The sequence below is a fragment of the Papio anubis genome, chromosome 18 (genome assembly GCF_008728515.1).
Source record: "Papio anubis isolate 15944 chromosome 18, Panubis1.0, whole genome shotgun sequence".
Taxonomy (NCBI): Eukaryota; Metazoa; Chordata; class Mammalia; order Primates; family Cercopithecidae; genus Papio; species Papio anubis.
Genome location: NC_044993.1, coordinates 50,598,368 through 50,616,152, shown reverse-complemented (window position 1 = coordinate 50,616,152; position 17,785 = coordinate 50,598,368). Strand labels below are relative to the sequence as shown.

Genomic DNA, 17,785 nt, shown 5'->3' with positions numbered 1-17,785 from the left:
CCAGCCATGCTTCCTGTATAGCCTGTGGAACTGTGAGTCAGTTAAAGCCCTTTTCATCATAAATTATCTATTTATAATTCATCATAAATTGTCTCAGGTAGTGCTTTATAGCAGTGTGAGAATGGACGAATACACATGGCCTCTATCTACTACGAGATGACAGTAACACCTCCTCTTCTCAGTTGTCATGATCAAACATACCTCCAGACCTTGATAAATGTCTCTTGGGGAGCAAATCTGGCCCCAGACAAGAAGCACCAACGTAAGCTGTTAGAAGGGGAGTGGCTGGAAGCAAACACAAGGAGGGCTTCCGGGGTGTTCTTTGATCTGAGTGCCGATTCCATGGGTGGGTTTAGTCATGCAAGCATATCACGCTGAACACTTATGATATGTATGCTTTTCTGTGTGTATGTTCTATTTCAATACAAAGTTTTAAAAAGGGGGAAAAAAAGTCTTGCATTTTGATTCTGGCTCTGACCTGGTGTAAACTCCCTGCATGCTGACTTCCTTATTTATACAAGAAGAGTAACAAAAACTCCCTTATTTGGTTCATGGGGGGTTTGGGGTAAGAATCCCGTAAAATTAAGTATGTAAATGATCCCCACCCAAAAAAACTGCATAATACTATGCAAACTAAAGCTCATTAGCCCATTGTAGTGCGTCACGAAATCTACTGTCACAAATCACAACCAGAGTTTTAAATGAAACAATCAAACAGGACACAAAGAGGTCAGGGTGTACCACAAGCAGGAAAGATAAATATTGTTCTGTAAAACCTTTGTTTCATTCACAGACAGATAGGTATCATAAGGACCAGGATTGCAATTTAAAATATGGATCATGGTGACAAAAGCTTGAAAGCCACTGTTCTACACAAAACAGACAATGGCTGTATAACTAAGGGAGGGGGCGGACAGGGGGCTAGTGGGGAGCATGGTGCTCTGGGCAGAAAAAGGGGCACGGAGACTTGGTACACAGGATCACGAAGCTCCCCTCACCTCCTCCTTCATGCCTGTCTCCAGGAGCAGCATGACACAGGCTTCAATGGGCAGCGCAATCTCGCGCCCGCTCCTCTTCAGGTGTTCTTCCAGGGGAGTCCCAAAGGCTGGTTTTTCCGCCCACTTATCTAGAGCAGCAAATTGTTCAGTTAGACACCCAACAAACTCATGGCATTACCAAGCTATTTTCTCCCCAAACTACCCAATGTACTTTTCTAGCAGACTGGTAGCTGAGGCTCTGGGAACAGAGGATACATCTGTACTATTTGCTTTTGTTATTTGCCATCTACTGGAGCAGCACAAACTATGGACCAGGCTGGGGCAGTTACTTGCGGAACAGAAGCCTGAGCGCACCTAGATGGCACCCAACTCAGGCTGCCTAGAAGCTGCAGTGGCGCGCTGCACCTGCACCACGCTTCAGTAACACACGCCAGTGGGTTTAGTGGGCTGCCTTGCACTAAAAGGAAGATTCGCCACAGCATACTGTTTCGTTGAAATTTATTCTAGCCATGCAAAGCCTTCTAGCTAGAGGACAAGAAATAGACTCTTTGCTATGCAAAAATGGAAATAATCTCTGAAAATTTCAAACACAAGTTAAGCATCTGTCATACAAGACTGGAGATGGCCAACGTGAACTCTCCACGTTGCAATTACTCTCCATCAGATGCGAGCGACATCTCCACGGCATGCAGTGCTTCAGAACGCCGCATCCCCAAACAGCTCCGAAAAATTCTGAGTGGAAAGAAATGCAGTATCTGCAGCCCTAAAGCAGCTGAAGGCTATGCTGACGGCAGGAAAGCCGTATTTTAGATTATCTTCAGGTCATCAGGCAGCTTAGCACAAATACAATGAAGCAGTAAAATAGAAAGAAGAATTTAGAGAATGGACATATGAATTAGAATAAGAAGTATCTGGTTGAGTTTGGCCTGCCTGTGCAAGCTGCAGAGATACAGTGCTATCTGAGCAGCTCGCAGAAGCAAAGGAGGGCAAACCAGTTGTGAAAACTGCTCCAGGGAGAAACACTTAAATCTTTCCAACAACGGGAAGGGTTCATGTCCTTCTCTGCACCTTTACTGGCCACTGGTCCCTTAGCAGCTCTGCTGTTGGAAAGCTGGGTTGGAAGAAGGCAGTATGTACTCCGGTGTGTCCTCTTACACTCTCTGCTATGTCACAGCAGGGGTAGAGGCCCTCATGATTTGCATATGGGGAAGGAAGAAAAATAAAATCCTGCAAAACCATAGAACCGAGCGCTTGTGGAAAGGTAAAAATGGATGGAAAGAGCAAGAGGTAAAGACTGAAGAAAGGGGTGAGGGAAAGGGAGGTGGGGGACAAAAATGAGGTGCAGGCCACCAGCCACTCTCAGAATTGTGGGGAGCCCAGCACCAGCCAGGGGAATTTCCAACAGAAAATGCATCCGGGGGTCTGGACCTTCCCAGAGGTCAAACCTTACCTGAAATACTTTGTCCCTTTTATCTAAAGCAATGATTCACAACACAGGCTGAAAATGGCCACGTGAGCCTTCCACTAGGGGATGCACTGGAATCACCCAGGGGAGTTCTGCAAATGACACCCGCCACCGCCTTCACCACAAGCCCAACCCTGTAACGTTAAGGGGTGGGCATGCTTCAAACCTCTGCTAGAACTTTCTAGTAAACACTGGACAGAGTGGACCCCACCCCCAAGCCTGGTATAATGTTGGCAGAGGGTACAAGTGAGAACCACTGACCTAGAAGCAAGTCATAAGGCAAACTCCACCTCAGGCACTGGCCTCTTAAACAACAGACCTACTATGTGCCAGGTACGGCAGGAGACATGTGAAATTCACAGAAATTCCCCACCCTCAGGGAGAGGGCAACTGAATTGTGAAGGGAATATAAGACAAACATGTAAACACAGAACAATCAGTAACGAGACAAGACGTATTTGCTAAGTCATGGCAGATCGATGGTATAGACGAGGGTCGCAAATGCAATTGTCTAGAGGAGCCAGTTAGGTAGCACAGGGGCACGAATCCTGCTGGGAGTGCACGATCTGCCCACAGGCGATAATCACTCCTCCGCACCAAACCAACACCGCCACGAGGGAAAGCAGAGCCAGTGTTGCCAGATGTTCTCAACTTTCAGGAGAAGCCAGAAATCAGGATTGTTACATCACAGCATCTGGTTTTCACATGATGACAACCAACTTTTAACAATTTTTAAAGATATGGCTGTTTGCGACTTCTGGTGTGGACAATAAATGCTGGCACAAATCAGGAGGCAAAGTGTTTGCCACTGGCTTCAGTTGTCAGAGAAGGCTTCTCAAAGGAAGTGAGGTTGGAGGGGGTCTCCTGAGACGGACAAAGATTAAACAGGCTGAAAAATGGGCTAACATATCTTTGTGAGGGGCAATCGGCTGAGAAAAGATCAGGAATTGTCAGTCTGGGAATTTACATCTTATCCCAAGTTCTCAGAGCAGGCCAGGGGAAGAAAGGATGGCAGAGCCCAGGGCAAAATGGACAGAACTTAGGCACTGGATGGAAGAGAGGAAGGAGAAAAGGGTTCCAAGGTGAAGATCTGAATCACTTGGAGAAAGGTGATACGAGGGAGACAAGAAGGGAGAAAGGGACAGTGGTGTGGGGAGAGAACTGGTTTGCTTTTTGAGTTTAAGGTGAGGGCTGTTCATCAGAGGGAACCGATGCTTAGGACGCTGCAAGGATTAAAATGCAGGTAAGAGGCAAAGCTGCCCAAGTGAAGGGATTTCTAGGGGAAAGGGGGCGAGAAGTGAGGGTGGGAGAGAAGAACGAAGGTGCAAGGACTGGACCTCAGAAAGGCTGACTTCCGGGTAGAAGACAGAAATACAGCAATATATAATCCTTCTTGAAGAAAATGTTTAAAAAGAAATGGAGCAATGCAGAGTCCTCACAATGAAAGAAGAAGTCAAGTGGTGCAAGGAGATAAACGTGAACAAAGAAGAGACGGCCCATGTTGGGTCAAATGCCAGGATCTGACGGGTGGTTGCTGCTCCTTTGAAAACTGCAGTATGCTGTGCTCTTTTTTCCTAAACAGCAGAGTGACTGGGGGTAGACACAAGACTGCAAAGGACTCAGGGGTGGGAAGGTGGTAAGAAAATACAGGTGGCAGGCAGGAATGGGTCATCTGAAGTGCCCACCAGAAAAAATGAAGGAAAACCAGATTAAACGGGGTGTTGTGTTCAGGTCAGGAAGGCACCAGATTACCACCAACTGACCATGAATGTGACCACGGAGTCCACGGAGGTGAGGGGATCGTGGGGGGAGGTCACACTTGTTTTATATAGTAAGGACAAGCTAAGTCTTTCTGAAAACAGAGAAGACAGCAAGGAAAGAAGAGACAGAACTAAGATGAGAGGCAGGCGCAAGGACAGGCAGCGGTGGGAGGGGTTGAACTGCAACTTTGTGAAGGGTGACCTCAGCAAGAAGGATAAATCGCACTTCCTCCACGGGCTGTTCCATCCTAACCTCTTCCCTGCCCCATCCCCGCTCTCCATGGCTTCCTGACATATTTCTCTAGGGAAAATACCCTTGGGAAAAAAATAGAATGAGAGTTCTAGTCTAGCCTGGGCAACAGAGTGAGATCTTGTCTCTTAAAAAAAAAAATGCTCAAAAAATCCAATCTTCTTGTTTTTCCTCTTGTTAATCACCTCTTTCAAATTAGACTCTAAGTCACTCAAAGGTTACAATGATGATCTGTCTACTATTTTGTCCTATGCGGGGCCCAGCCCACAGCAGATATCTCATAAATATATTTTCTTGATGCTCTGAACTTGCCCAGCAAGAGTCGGTCCCTAGGAAGGTGGGAACATTTTCCAGAGACCTCATTCCTTTGCACTGTGACTCAACGCCATTCTCCATGAACTAGGACTCTCGATTATTTGGGAAGGCAAGGGCAATGGCTGAGAATTTCAGACACACTGCATCTGAGAATGCTGAAGAGGTGACTATCTGATCAGTCAAGACATAAAATTTTATAATTCCATAATCCAAAAACGTTCAGGCACAAAGCCAGAACCTGTGAGGATCTCTTGGAACTCAGGGGGAGAAGAAGTGGCATTCTTGAAGGTGCTGGTATGTATGCCCCTCCACAAACAACCCCCCCGCAACACACACACACACACACGCTCACACGCTCAGTCTCAAAATCACGAAGTCATCCTACTCAGCACCTGGCCTGATCCCCTGTCAGCTCAACACCAGTGGTTCTGCAGAGGAGTGTAAGCTCCAAATGTCAGGTATATAGCACAGGTGAAATAGATCCAAGGATGGCCGAGCAATTTCTGACTCAACCGCTTGTGCCATCTCTGCCGGTAAATGCTCTAATGGTAAATCAGAGAGACATAGCATCAAAAGCTTTAGGGAGGAAAAAAAAAAAAAAAAAAAAAAAAAGCTTTAGATGCCCAACTTAAAAGTCAGCATAAGGGGAAAGTTCAGTCTGCACCTAACTTGCAGATAAAATCTGCAGTGTGCTTGAATACGACAGGCAAAATATTAGTGCTGACAAGAACAAAAGCTTAGTATAAAGACAAAGGAGGAGTCTGAAAGAAGTGACCACGGTCTTAGGATTCAATCACACTTGTTATTAAGTGTGACGTGCATGATGTGGCATCAAGTACTGGCTGCTCTGTTGGAAAGTCCAAAATATTTTCCCTAGAATGGATGCTCTCGGAGTCACACGGCCAGAATTAAGTCCTGTGGAACAAATAACTGATGTGGAAAAGGATCATTCAATGCTGGACTTTTTCAAGCCTCTAGAAGATGGGAAAACACACAGGCACTCCCCCAAAGAGGCCAGCTCTCTCTTCAACTGAAGGTTTCAGAAGAACTACAAATGTTCTATTAGTGTGTTAATTTGGGTTTGGAAGAAGTTAGAGGATGCAGCAAGGAAGATGAAATTATGCCGGGAAACAGTACCCTCCTAGGCAGAGAAGCTTTATCCCAAGGACGTGCATGCAGAGGAGTCAGGGTGAAGAAGAACCCAGGCAGAGGTGGCAGAGGCAAGAAGGAAGCATCAGCCGCACGCGGGTTACATTACCTTGATGGGCTCGCATTTCGGGGAGGGTCTTTTCTAAGACTGCTAATGCTTTTCTATGGTAATCTGCTTGGGCTTCTAATAACTGAGAACAGACCCACATTCAAAAACAAAAGTAACGTTAGCATCGGATGGACACACACACAATGGCTGAGCAAAACTAAAAATGAAATCTTTTGCAAAAAAGCTAAAATGACTCCATTTTAATAACGCTTTAACATTTTGTCAAGGGAAGCTGCTTACCGTAACAAAGAATTTGCCGTACTCCCCTTCTTTGGCCATAAAGTTGTACATGTCTGCTGCAAGTTGATCCTGGGTAAATGGAAGAGGAGAGGTTACTGAAGAAAAAAGAAGTGAAACAAAATGGCACCTGAGAACAATCTCTGTGAGCTCTTAGATGAAAAAGTGATGCAAAGCGCCACAGATTAAATGTCCATCAACTGCCTGGTACAACCATACAGAAAGAATCAGGAAGCCTCTCATATGACTGACACAGAAAGATCTCCAAGATACATTTTTAACACAGCTGGTTAAGAAGCAAAGTACAGAGCATTACTTATGGTGTATTATTAACATTTGGGTTTAAAAAGGGGTGGAATGGCCGGGCGCAGTGGCTCACACCTGTAATCCCAGAACTTTGGGAGGCTGAGGTGGGCAGATTACCTGAGGTCAAGAGTTCGAGACCAGCCTGGCCAACGTGGTGAAACCCCGTCTCTACTAAAAATACAAAAATTAACCAGGCGTGGTGGCGGGCGCCCGTGATCCCAGCTACTCAGGAGGCTGAGGCAGGAGAACTGCTTGAGCCCAGGGGTGGAGGTTGCAGTGAGCTGGGATGGCATGTCACTGCACTCCAGCCTGGCAACAGCGTGAGACTCTGTCTCAAAAAAAAAAAAAAAAAGGGCTAGTTGCGGTGGCTCACGCTTGTAATCCCAGCACTTTGGGAGGCTGAGGTGGGTGGATTACAAGGTCAGGAGATTGAGACCATCCTGGCTAATATGGTGAAATACTGTCTCTACTAAAAATACAAAAAATTAGCCAGGTGTAGTGGCGGGCGCCTGTAGTCCCAGCTACTTGGGAGGCTGAGGCAGGAGAATGGCATGAACCTGGGAGGTGGAGCTTGCAGTGAGCTGAGATTGCGCCACTGCACTCCAGCCTGGGCAACAGTGCAAGACTCTGTCTCCAAAAAAAAAAAAAAAAAAAAATGGGGTGGAAGGGTATGTCATATTTTCATATTTTTACTTTGTTTTTGTTTTTGTTTTTTTTTGAGACAGAGTCTCACTCTGTCACCCAGCCTGAAGTGCAGTGGCACAATCTTAGCTCACTGAAACCTCCACCTCCTGGGTTCGAGGAATTCTCCTGTCTCAGCCACCCTAGTAGCTGGGATTACAGGCGTGTGCCACCACACTTTTTGTATTTTTGGTAGAGACAAGGTTTCGCTACGTTGGCTAGGCTGGTCTCAAACTCCTGGCCTCAAGTGATCCGCCCAACCCAGCCTCCCAAAGTGCTAGGATTACAGGCATGAGCCACCACACTCAGCAATGTCATATTGTTATTGTCACATATGTATAAAAATATGTCTTGATGAAAAAAACAAGAAATTAGTAGCAGTTATTACCTACTGGGAGCAATGGAAATTAGGCAGGAGGAGGATAATGGTGGACGGAAGACTTCATAGTATACTGGTTTACACTTTTTCATATCCTAATGTAAATTAATTACATATATAAAACTTAAATAATTTTGTAAACAGTGACAGGCTGAGTGTGGTGGCTCGCACCTACAATCCCAGCACTTTGGGAGGCTGAGGTGGGAGGATTGCTTGGAGCCAAGAATTTGAGACCAGCCTGGACAACAGGGCTAGATCTAGTCTCTAAGTAAAAAAAAAAAAAACCAAAACTTTTTTTTTTTTTTTTTTTTTTTTGAGATGGAGTCTTGCTTGCACTGTAGCCCAGTCTGGAGTCCAGTGGCGCAATCTCAGCTCACTGCAATCTCCATCTCCGGGTTCAAGCGATTCTCCTGCCTCAGCCTCCTGAGTGGCTGGGACTACAGGTGCACGCCACCACGCTCAGCTAATATTTTTCTATTTTTTAATAGAGATGGGGTTTCGTCATGTTGAGCAGCCTGGTTTTGAACTCCTGACCTCAAGTGATCCTCCCCCCTCAGCCTCACAAAGTGCTAGGATTACAGACGTGAGCCACTGCACCCGCCCAAACAAAAACTTTTTAAGTGACAGATTAAGCAATTAGGTATGTATTTCCAATCTTCAAATATAAATATACATAGGAATTATATATATGAACATTTATATGCTGGAAAATACATATGTAGAGAGAGAGTTTTTTTTTTTAATGTAATGACTTCTGTTTTTGGCATCAAGGTACACAAATTAATGTGAAGGGCCTCCCATTTATGATAAAAACTTGGAAATGCTAGTTAGGAGTAATGAACATCCTTTTAGAATAACTGGGAAAGCAATAAAGTAAATTCCTTGATTCCCCTCAACCCCACCATACACACACACCCACAAAGAGAGAAAGAAGAAAACGAAGCAGAAAGAAAGAAAAAGTCAGAAAGCTAAGCATCAATGGAAGCTGGGGATGACCTGGGGCAGGTTTGTGCCAGTCGTGGTGACCAAGGTGTTTGAAGCTTTGGGGCCTGGTAAGGAGAAACAAGTATACGTGTATCATGCATAAAGATAAGATTCCTGAAGAACTGTACTCTAAACGAAAGAACAGATTAGAACAAATGCACTTAGCATCACATGGAAATGATAGGGAAGTACATCTGTTTTGGAATGGGCTTTAGGTCTGAGAAACATCGGCCGGGAGATTTCACAAACATAGACCTGCTTTCATGAGGGTTTGAAGTTTAAATTTACTGACATATGGTCCCAGAAACCCCAAACTGATTTAAGTTTAATTAAAAATGGACGTGGACTGGTAATACTCTCTGGGAAGCCTCATTCCCAATCTCTGATAGTCCCACAGATAAAGCCCCTTTTAAAATGACTTCACAATAATTACAAAACACATAAGGAAATAATCCACCATAAGCAAACTCCTACCACTCTCACAGAAAATTTCAGAAAACAGAATTAACAGAAATTATCAAATAAGTATATTTAAAATGATTTACAAGAAACACTAAAAAAGAATAATGTAGTATCAAAAAGGGCAGATTTGAATAATTAGAACTTCAGAAATGACAAATATAGTCAATGAAATTAAAAACTCAATGTTATTTGAGTAGCAGACCAGACACAGCTAAAGAGAAAAACAGTGAAACAGAACATAGATATGAGGAAATTACCCCCAAGGTAAGCATAAAGAGAGAAGGAGGCAGAAAATATTTCCATAAGATTTTACCATTTGAAGTACTGACAAGTGTGGAAGTTGAGAGAAGAGACATCAGCCCATGATGACTTCCCAAACCTCTACCCAAATTTGTGCGCAATAGACAAGGGCTAGGTTAGACCACATATTAAGAAGACTGCTGGGTAAATGACACTGACAAAGCTACAACTCTTTGGACCACAAATAAGCCAATGTGACATTATTTTACTAGAAGCATGTATCTGAATATCATCTTTTAAACATAAAAACTTTTTTAAACAAAGGCATAACTTTGTGAGTTTAGTTTTAATTTCTACCCACTATATTATTTTTATATTTTTATTATATTTCTACCCACTATATTATTTTAAACAAGTCATTTAACTACAGTTAACTGATCAAGGTTTGCTACTTTGAAAAGCAAAGTATGTTATGACCTAAATGAACTAAAATATAACAGTCTTAACATTAGCATGAAATTAAAAAAAACAATTTTTTTAAAACAATGAAAAATAAGAGCAGGAAAAATCTAAGTCGATGCAGACTTAGACTCTAGAGACTCCCCAAAGACCTATTCCTTTACCATCTCAAATAATTTACCACCTCAAATAACATTCAGAATGAACATCTATCTACACAGGTGGATGCAGAAAGAATGAGATCACGTGACCATCTAATTTATCTATAATTTATGAGATAAAAAGCTCTATTTCTCCCAAATTACAAACCAACTGTTCAAGCAACATTTTAAAAGTAATCCTTATCTTCTCCAAGGATATATAAGCCACTTGCTGTACATTAAATCCTACATTATAGCATTCATTCCAGAAAACCTATACTATTTCACTGATCTATTTTAATGCTTCTTATACAGTTTTACTTCTTTTCTTTGTTTTTCTTATGCATTTTTAATTGCTGTAACTTCATTACATGTTTTGCTATGGTTTTCTTTCCTTTTCTCTGACTTCATCTTTAAGTAAGCTTAGATATCTTGTCAAGTTTTTAAAAATATCCTATTTGAATTTAAAATGTTTATTCTGATCATAAAATAATAGAGTCTTAGACAGTAAGAAAGAAAAAAATAAAACCTACCTTTAAAATCATTCAAAATATTCTGATAGAAATTATTTAAAACATCAAATAACTTACATTTGAACTTTCACCCCTCATTTGCAAAAACCAAAAAGAAAGATGCAAGTACACATTTATCAAGGAATTCTCATACCTTGCACTGTTCTACTTTATTTCCAGCTTCATCCATCTCTTCCTTTAGAGTATCTATTTTTGACGGAAGCCCCTGAAAGTTGGTTCCTGAGGATTTGTGAGCTTGGTTCCACCTGCAAAACAATGGGGTTGCCAGTATTTGAGAACCAGCTGTGTATACTCAACAGCTGGAGGTAGGACCTAGTGGAGATAGATCCTTCCTCAAAACTGATTCTACCTGGAAGGGGTATCACTGCCCAGGATGCCAACTTCTCTTGAGCTTATCCTCTAAGAACAGAAGCAGGCAAAAGGAGACTTTAGCTTCCCACCATGACAGGAGTCTTGTAGTGCCGGGAGTAGTGGTCTGCTTTGAGCATAACCAACCACATCTTGTCTCACACAAACTCCACTACTGGAGAAAAATCCACGGAATCCCTTTCTTGTGGTGGCCAATCATGGAATCCTTGCCACTAGAGGAGAGCGAGGTGGTCTCCTTGCTCTCTTGCTTTGAGCTGAAATGTTCCCTGTGCCACTGGGAATCTGCTCCTGCTTCTGAGAACTTGTGGCTCTTTCTACTACCATATTATCATCTGCGACCTATGATTACTTTCAGCAAGTAAAAGCCAGAACTTTAATAGTGTAGCTATCAGGCTGGGTGCAGTGGCTCACGCCTGTAATCCCAACACTTTGGGAGGCTAAGGTGGGAGGATCACTTGAGCTGGATCAGTTTGAGACCAGACTGGACAACACAGCAAGACTCCATGTCCACAAACAACAATAACAATAATAATGTAGGCATCAATCAATAGCAATGAAAGCACTAAAAAGAAAAAAAAAAGAAACTATAGTAATAATAGGGGATAGTGGGAAATAATCATATAAAACAATTTTTGATTTTCAAATGTGCTTTGATCCTCTGAAAATGGGTATGTCTGGTGTTGTGGAAAGCTCTATCACTTTAAATGTAAACACAGATGTTATAAAATGCAGCATGAAAACCCATGTTAGCTACTTACTAAACTTTCTAGACTGCTGCAGTGCCCCAAAATGCCATGTTCTGCCCACTTCGTGTTCCTGACGTGACACACTCCTCCACCGAAAGGCTTCGGCAAGCCCACCAAAGCAAAACTGGAGATGCTATGTTGTGAAAGGAGCATAGACTTCAGAGTCTGACATGTCCAAGTTTGGAGCTCAGCTTTACCTTAACTAGTTATGTGACCTAGTTAGTGACTTAGCCTCTATGCATCTCAGTTGCCTCATCTACAAAACTCACAAACACTGTCTGCCTTGCGGAATTGTCATGAGGAGGAAAGGCGAGAAAAATGTGTGTGCACGCATATGATGTCTGGCACATAATGGATTTCTACTTAATTATTACCACTTTTTGTCCAGGGAAAAGCAAGAGGAATGAGAAAAAGTAGAAATATTCAATTGTTTTAGCTTCTCCAACACCTACTGTGATTAAGTGAACAAGACCGTGAATGCAAGATCAAGAATCAGTATTAAAATCACCTATGGGATACACGCACTCGAGGTGCAAAATTCCTGTCAGATAAACATCTGTAATACTGCTCAACCAACTGTAGTGAGGGAGCATTTGCTGCCTTGTTTAATTAATCATTAGAACATTCTTCTGTCTCTTGAGCAAAAATGTATTGCAGGGTGACCTGCACTCCCAGCTACACAGGATTCCAACCACACGTACAGGCCAGGCATGGTGACTCACACCTGTAATCCCAACACTGCGGGAGGTCAAGGAGAGAGGTTTACTTGCAGCCGGAGTTTGAGACCAGCCTGGGTAACATACCGAGACCTCGTCTCTACTAAAAATAAAAAGCTGGGGCTGGGTGCAGTGGCTCACGCCTGTAATTCCAGCACTTTGGGAGGCCAAGGCAGACAGATCACCTGAGATCAGGAGTTCGAGACCAGCCTGGCCAACATGGTGAAATCCTCTCTCTACTAAAAATACAAAAATTAGCCAGGTGTGGTGGCGCATGCCTGTAATCCCAGCTACTAAGGATACTGAGGCAGGAGAATCGCTTGAACCCGGCATCTTGGTTGCAGTGAGCCAAGATTGTGCCACTGTACTCCAGCCTAGGTGACAGAGAGACTCCATCTTTAAAAAAAACAAAACAAAAAACAGTAGCTGGGTGTGGTGGTGTGCAGCTGCTCGAGAGGCTGAGGCAGGAGGATCCCCTGAGCCCAGGAGTTTGAGGCTGCAGTGAGCTATGATCACACCACTGCACTCCAGCCCAGGTGACAGAGAACATCACATGTACACATGACCAGGAGACAGTGGACTTTGCTGTCAGAATCCTAACACTGCAATTTATGCTCTTGAAGGCACAAAGCAAGTCATATAGATAATACATGCAGGTCCCTCCCTTATCTGCAAAACGAGTCTCCTCTCAAAGGTAGGGAATGTTATACTAACCTCTACCCTGTTCCCTCCAAGTCACATGGAAAGGCCTATGCATTTAGAGTCTAGCACAAAGTCTGGTGCACACTGAGCACCCAACTGATATCAGTTGAAAACACAGATGAACAAATGAACATGGATTGGTGGGAGAATCAAATGGGCCGACATACGATGAAAGTAGCTCGATCCCCGGCATGTGGCAAGTGTTAGGTAAGTCACTTGATAATTGCACTAGCAGAGTCTTCACCACGTGTGAATTCCTAAATATACCTTTCCTCATCTCAACATTTCTTAAATCAGAACTCATCTTCACAACTGACTTGTACATTTAATAAACTGGTGTTTACTTTCTCCAAATCACCTGATATTAAATCAGTGATGCATCTAATACTCAACCACTTCTTAGAAACAAGGAAATGCAGCCCTTTTATTACAGCCATAAATCTGTAATAGAAGCATCAGACACAGAAGAACTCAATAAATGATAGCTCTATCACCACACATCTGTCAAACAGAAATAATCATATCTGCTTCACAGGACTGCAATGAGGATGAAAAGAGCTGACAAAGCTGGGGTCAGCCAAGCCACCTGCTTTTGTAAATAAAGTTTTATTGGAACACAGCCATGCCCATTCATGTATGCATTGCTCATAGCTGCCTTTATGCTACAACAGCAGAGTTAAGCAGTTACAACAGGGAGCAACTGGGTTGCAGCACCAGAAAAATTTACTATCCAGCCTTTTACAGAAGAGGTTTGTCAAACCTTGTGATAAAGCAGGAAATAGGACTGAGGCTGGTGGTGCCAGTTTCCCTATTCCCAACTGTCACATGCCTGAGAAGAAAGCCATGTAAGTCAGTGACAGAAACTCCACTGAAGGCCAGGTACCAAGGCTCATGGCTGTAATCCCAGCGCTTTGGGAGGCCAAGGTGGGAGGATCACTTGAGGCCAGAAGTTCAAGACCAGCCCGGGCAACACAGCTAGACACCACCTCCACAAAAAATTTTAAAAAGTAGCTGGGCGCTGTGGCATGTGCCTGTAGTCCCAGCTACTTGGGATGTCGTGGCAGGAGGATCACTTGAACCTGGGAGTTTGAGGCGGCAGTAAGCTATGATCACACCAGTCTGGTGCAACAGAGCAAGACCTTGTCTCAAAAAAAAAAGGAAAGATAAAAGCCAAAAAACTCCATCAAGGACAGGGCAGAGGGAGCAGTCCTGCCCTGAATCATGACAGACTCCTTCGCTGACATCAGTCCCCACATCAACAGCGTTGATTTGGCTACACTGGTTTACATGAGTTCCTGCCATGTGAGCGCCTCCTTTCTTGGTACTGAAGGTATTACAAGTACACAGGGTTTGTGACACAGCAGGACCCTCATGAGCTGTTAGGGCCACAGATGTGTTTATTCCTACACTCTTAAGAGTTGGGCCCTCAGAACTGCCACCGTTCCCTCTGCCATTAAATATACTCACTTCATTTTCCTTAGATGATTTCCTTTCACTGCTCACTAAGAACAGGATGTTCTAACGACAACCCCACTGCCACACTTGGGAGAACGAGGCCTACAGGGAGTGCTGGCAGGCTGGCACCCAGTCTGGGGGTCAAATGTACAAATTGGTGACCACTTCTATTGTGTCCACTGTCAGTGGTCTTCCTTTCCCCGGTGGTGGGAATGGGACACAACGCTGCACTGCTGGCTCAAGCCGTGTGTTACCTGGCTCTGACGGAATCCCAGTCTAACACCAATTTTGCAAGCTGTTTCCTCTGTTTCTGGATGTTGGGAATCTCCACCTAAAAGGAAGAACACACCAAATGGGATGCACTTCAGGGCTTTTAGGTTAACCATTTTAAAGGACAGTATTTACAAACGTTTTTTCTCTAAAGCAAAGGATTTTGTACCTTCGATTGACTCCCCTTATTTCCAAAAAGAAGTGTACGTTAAAGCCAGCAACGACTGTTAAAATTTTAACATTCACTGTCCAGCCCACACCACTCTTGGCTCTTCCGTGCTGCACGGTGAAGCACCCACCTCGGCTATGCCGTACAGAGGGTCCACGATCTCCTTCTCCACAAAGACTTCGTGCTGGGAGAGCTCAAGAGCCAGCTGATTCTCAGCATCTCCACACGTCTCCAGCATCTTCCTTTAAAAACAAGACACCCCAACAAAGAGCATGTGCTCATGAAATCAGGCACTGGATTACTGTGTGGATGCAGTGCTGCTTGCCATGTGACAGGAACGCATTAGGATGCTACCTAACACAGCCTTTAAAATATTATAAATTTAGGGTGTTGCCTAAAACATGAGTCCACAGATATGTGCTTTAAAATAAAAATGACTGTCTCAGGCATGCACTTTGTGTGTGGGGGTGGCAGAGGGATGTGTGAACAGTGAGATAACAAATTACTCAAGAATTAGATTCTCAAGTCAGGTGAAAACCAAGTGTTCACAAAATAATCTGAAAATCTTTTAAATTAGACATTAAGGTCATTACATGTTATCTTATGTCTCTGAGGCCAGCCTTGGCCAGGCTCCCTTTCTGCTATGCAGATGAGCTAGCCGGCTAATACTTAAGGGCCCTGTTACATGAATATCACGTTTCCTTGTAGTGTTCTTACGAACATGCAGCTGATATCATACAAAGTACATGTGCAGTGATATAACTCCGCAGTCTCTATCCCTCCCTCCCTCTCCTTTCCTTCCTGTCTTCCCCTGCAAGCTCTCTGTGGGATTCTTTTGACACCAGAAATGTGGCACTGGTGTGGGGTGGCCATGGTGTCGTAGTCAGGAACATGCTTTCTGGTGCCAAGCTGCCCAAGTCTGAATACAGGCTTTGCTCTTCTCCCGCTGTGTAGTCTCAGGCAATTTCCCTGCCCTCTCTGTCAGCAACCTCGTCTGTAAAATGGGAGTGATGCTGTGTGTTAACAGGGTTCTAAGTGCTGATATGACCTACCTCCTAGGTTGTTTTGAGGATTAAATGAGCTATTACTTGGAAAACACTTATAACCATGCTAGCACGCAGTATCACTCTGGTGTGATGAGGATGGCCATAGAATGAGGAAGCACCAACAGGAAAAACTTCCAGGCTGGAGGGAAGGAGGATGCTGGCAGGTGGGCACAGGCCATGCTCCTCCCAGGGCCCCCAAACATGGCAGCAGACAGGAGAAAGAAATGGTGAAGAGTGGGAGGAAACTACTCTCCAAAGGACAGCGAGAGAACTGCACATGCTGAGAAACGGACTGAAAAGTCTGAAGGCCTCATCCCGCTGGGAAGCAGGGCTTACTTCACAGCCAGAGGGAGCACACAGGGCTAGAGGATACCAGCCTCACGGCAGGAGCAGACAGAAGGAAGGGTATACCTTCCCTCCTACAATAAAAACTGCTTTGTTCTTACTTATATTTTAAAATTATTTACAAAATACATGCCAATTGTAAAAAAAAAAAAAATTCAATAATTCAGAACATACACTCTTTTTAGATAACTACCATGGATGTTTTGGTGACCACGTGTAAAAGATGTGACTCTAAGAACTGAAAGGGTCTGGTCAGAGTTTCTAAATCTGAGCTAACACCTGGAACACAGAAGGGACCAGGTTCTTTCTGTCCAAGATTAGGAGAATAGGCACTGATCCTATCAGTTGCTTTTTTGTTAATGGCCCTTTCTGCCATCCAACTCCAGCCTGACACCTACTAAAAGAAAGATTCTCCAGCAACCCGGCGGCCTTGACCCCACTTTCTCCCAAGGAGTCTGAGCCGGTCTCCTAGCAGATGAGCCATGCCATCAATGCTCACAGTTCCTCTCACAGGTCCTACACACACCACCTGGCTCAGCCACTTCCACCAACCCACATGGCGCTTGGCACTCTGAAGGCAGCAACTCTTACCCCAGGAGAGAGTCTTCCAGCTGAGTTGATGCTTCTTGCATATTCTGAGCGAGAGCTGTCAGAGGCAGTTTTTTCTGGAAGACAGAAGACAGTGTGTGTTTTTTCTCATTATTATTTGATACCCATTCTCAATGATCTTTTTCAGAACATCATTCATTAATTTCTCCTTCCAGGCAAATTACAGAGGTGGGAGACAGCCTGTCTGAGTTCAGGTTCTGGTCTCACAGGTATTAGTTGTATGATGATCTCTCTGTTTCAGTTTGACTAAAGAAAATGTATCAAGTACCTAACACATTGTAAGTATTCAGTAAACATTAGCTGTTATTATTATTGCTGTTGCTGTTCTTCTGCTTATTATTATTTTTGTTTGCTTTTTTGAGACAGGGTCTCAGTCTGTCGCCCAGGCTACAATGTGGTGGCATGATCCTCCACCTTCCAGGTTCAAGCAACTCTTCTGCCTTAGCCACCGAAGTAGGTGGGATTACAGGCCTGCGTCACCATGCCCAGCTAATTTTTGTATTTTGGGTAGAAATGGGGTATCCTGACCAGGCTGATCTCGAACTCCTGAGCTCAAGCGATCTGTGTGCCTCAGCCTCCCAAAGTGTTGGGATTACAGGCATGAACCACCACACCCAGCCTGTTTCTATTATTATTAATGAATCAAAGCACACTATGTTCAAGGCACTAGGGACATGAGAGAGAAATAGACCTTGCTTTCTAAATGGTTATCCTGATAGGTAAATGCAATAAAGTGCTCAATTTCAAAAGCTTTTGCTACAACACTCATTCTTTTTTTTTTTTTTTTTTTTTTTTGAGACGGAGTCTTGCTCTGTCGCCCAGGCTGGAGTGCAGTGGCCGGATCTCAGCTCACTGCAAGCTCCACCTCCCGGGTTCCCGCCATTCTCCTGC

General features: G+C 43.9%; 1 protein-coding gene across 6 annotated transcripts in view; it reads right to left on the bottom strand.

The window, feature by feature from the left end:
- ARHGAP17 (Rho GTPase activating protein 17) overlaps positions 1-17,785 on the bottom strand; it is a 99,001-nt gene that overhangs the window by 36,066 nt on the left and 45,150 nt on the right. For all 6 annotated transcript variants that reach the window (XR_004179824.1, XM_003916691.5, XM_003916690.5 and 3 more), the window contains exons 4-10: positions 16,877-16,950; positions 15,025-15,136; positions 14,710-14,786; positions 10,601-10,712; positions 6,287-6,355; positions 6,047-6,128; positions 999-1,126 (exon numbers count right to left, since the gene is read on the bottom strand). Coding sequence is in view for 5 of the 6 variants with exons in the window: in XM_003916691.5 (XP_003916740.1) it covers positions 999-1,126; positions 6,047-6,128; positions 6,287-6,355; positions 10,601-10,712; positions 14,710-14,786; positions 15,025-15,136; positions 16,877-16,950 (654 nt within the window). In the remaining variant the exon portion in view is untranslated. The remainder of the gene's footprint in view (positions 1-998; positions 1,127-6,046; positions 6,129-6,286; positions 6,356-10,600; positions 10,713-14,709; positions 14,787-15,024; positions 15,137-16,876; positions 16,951-17,785) is intronic.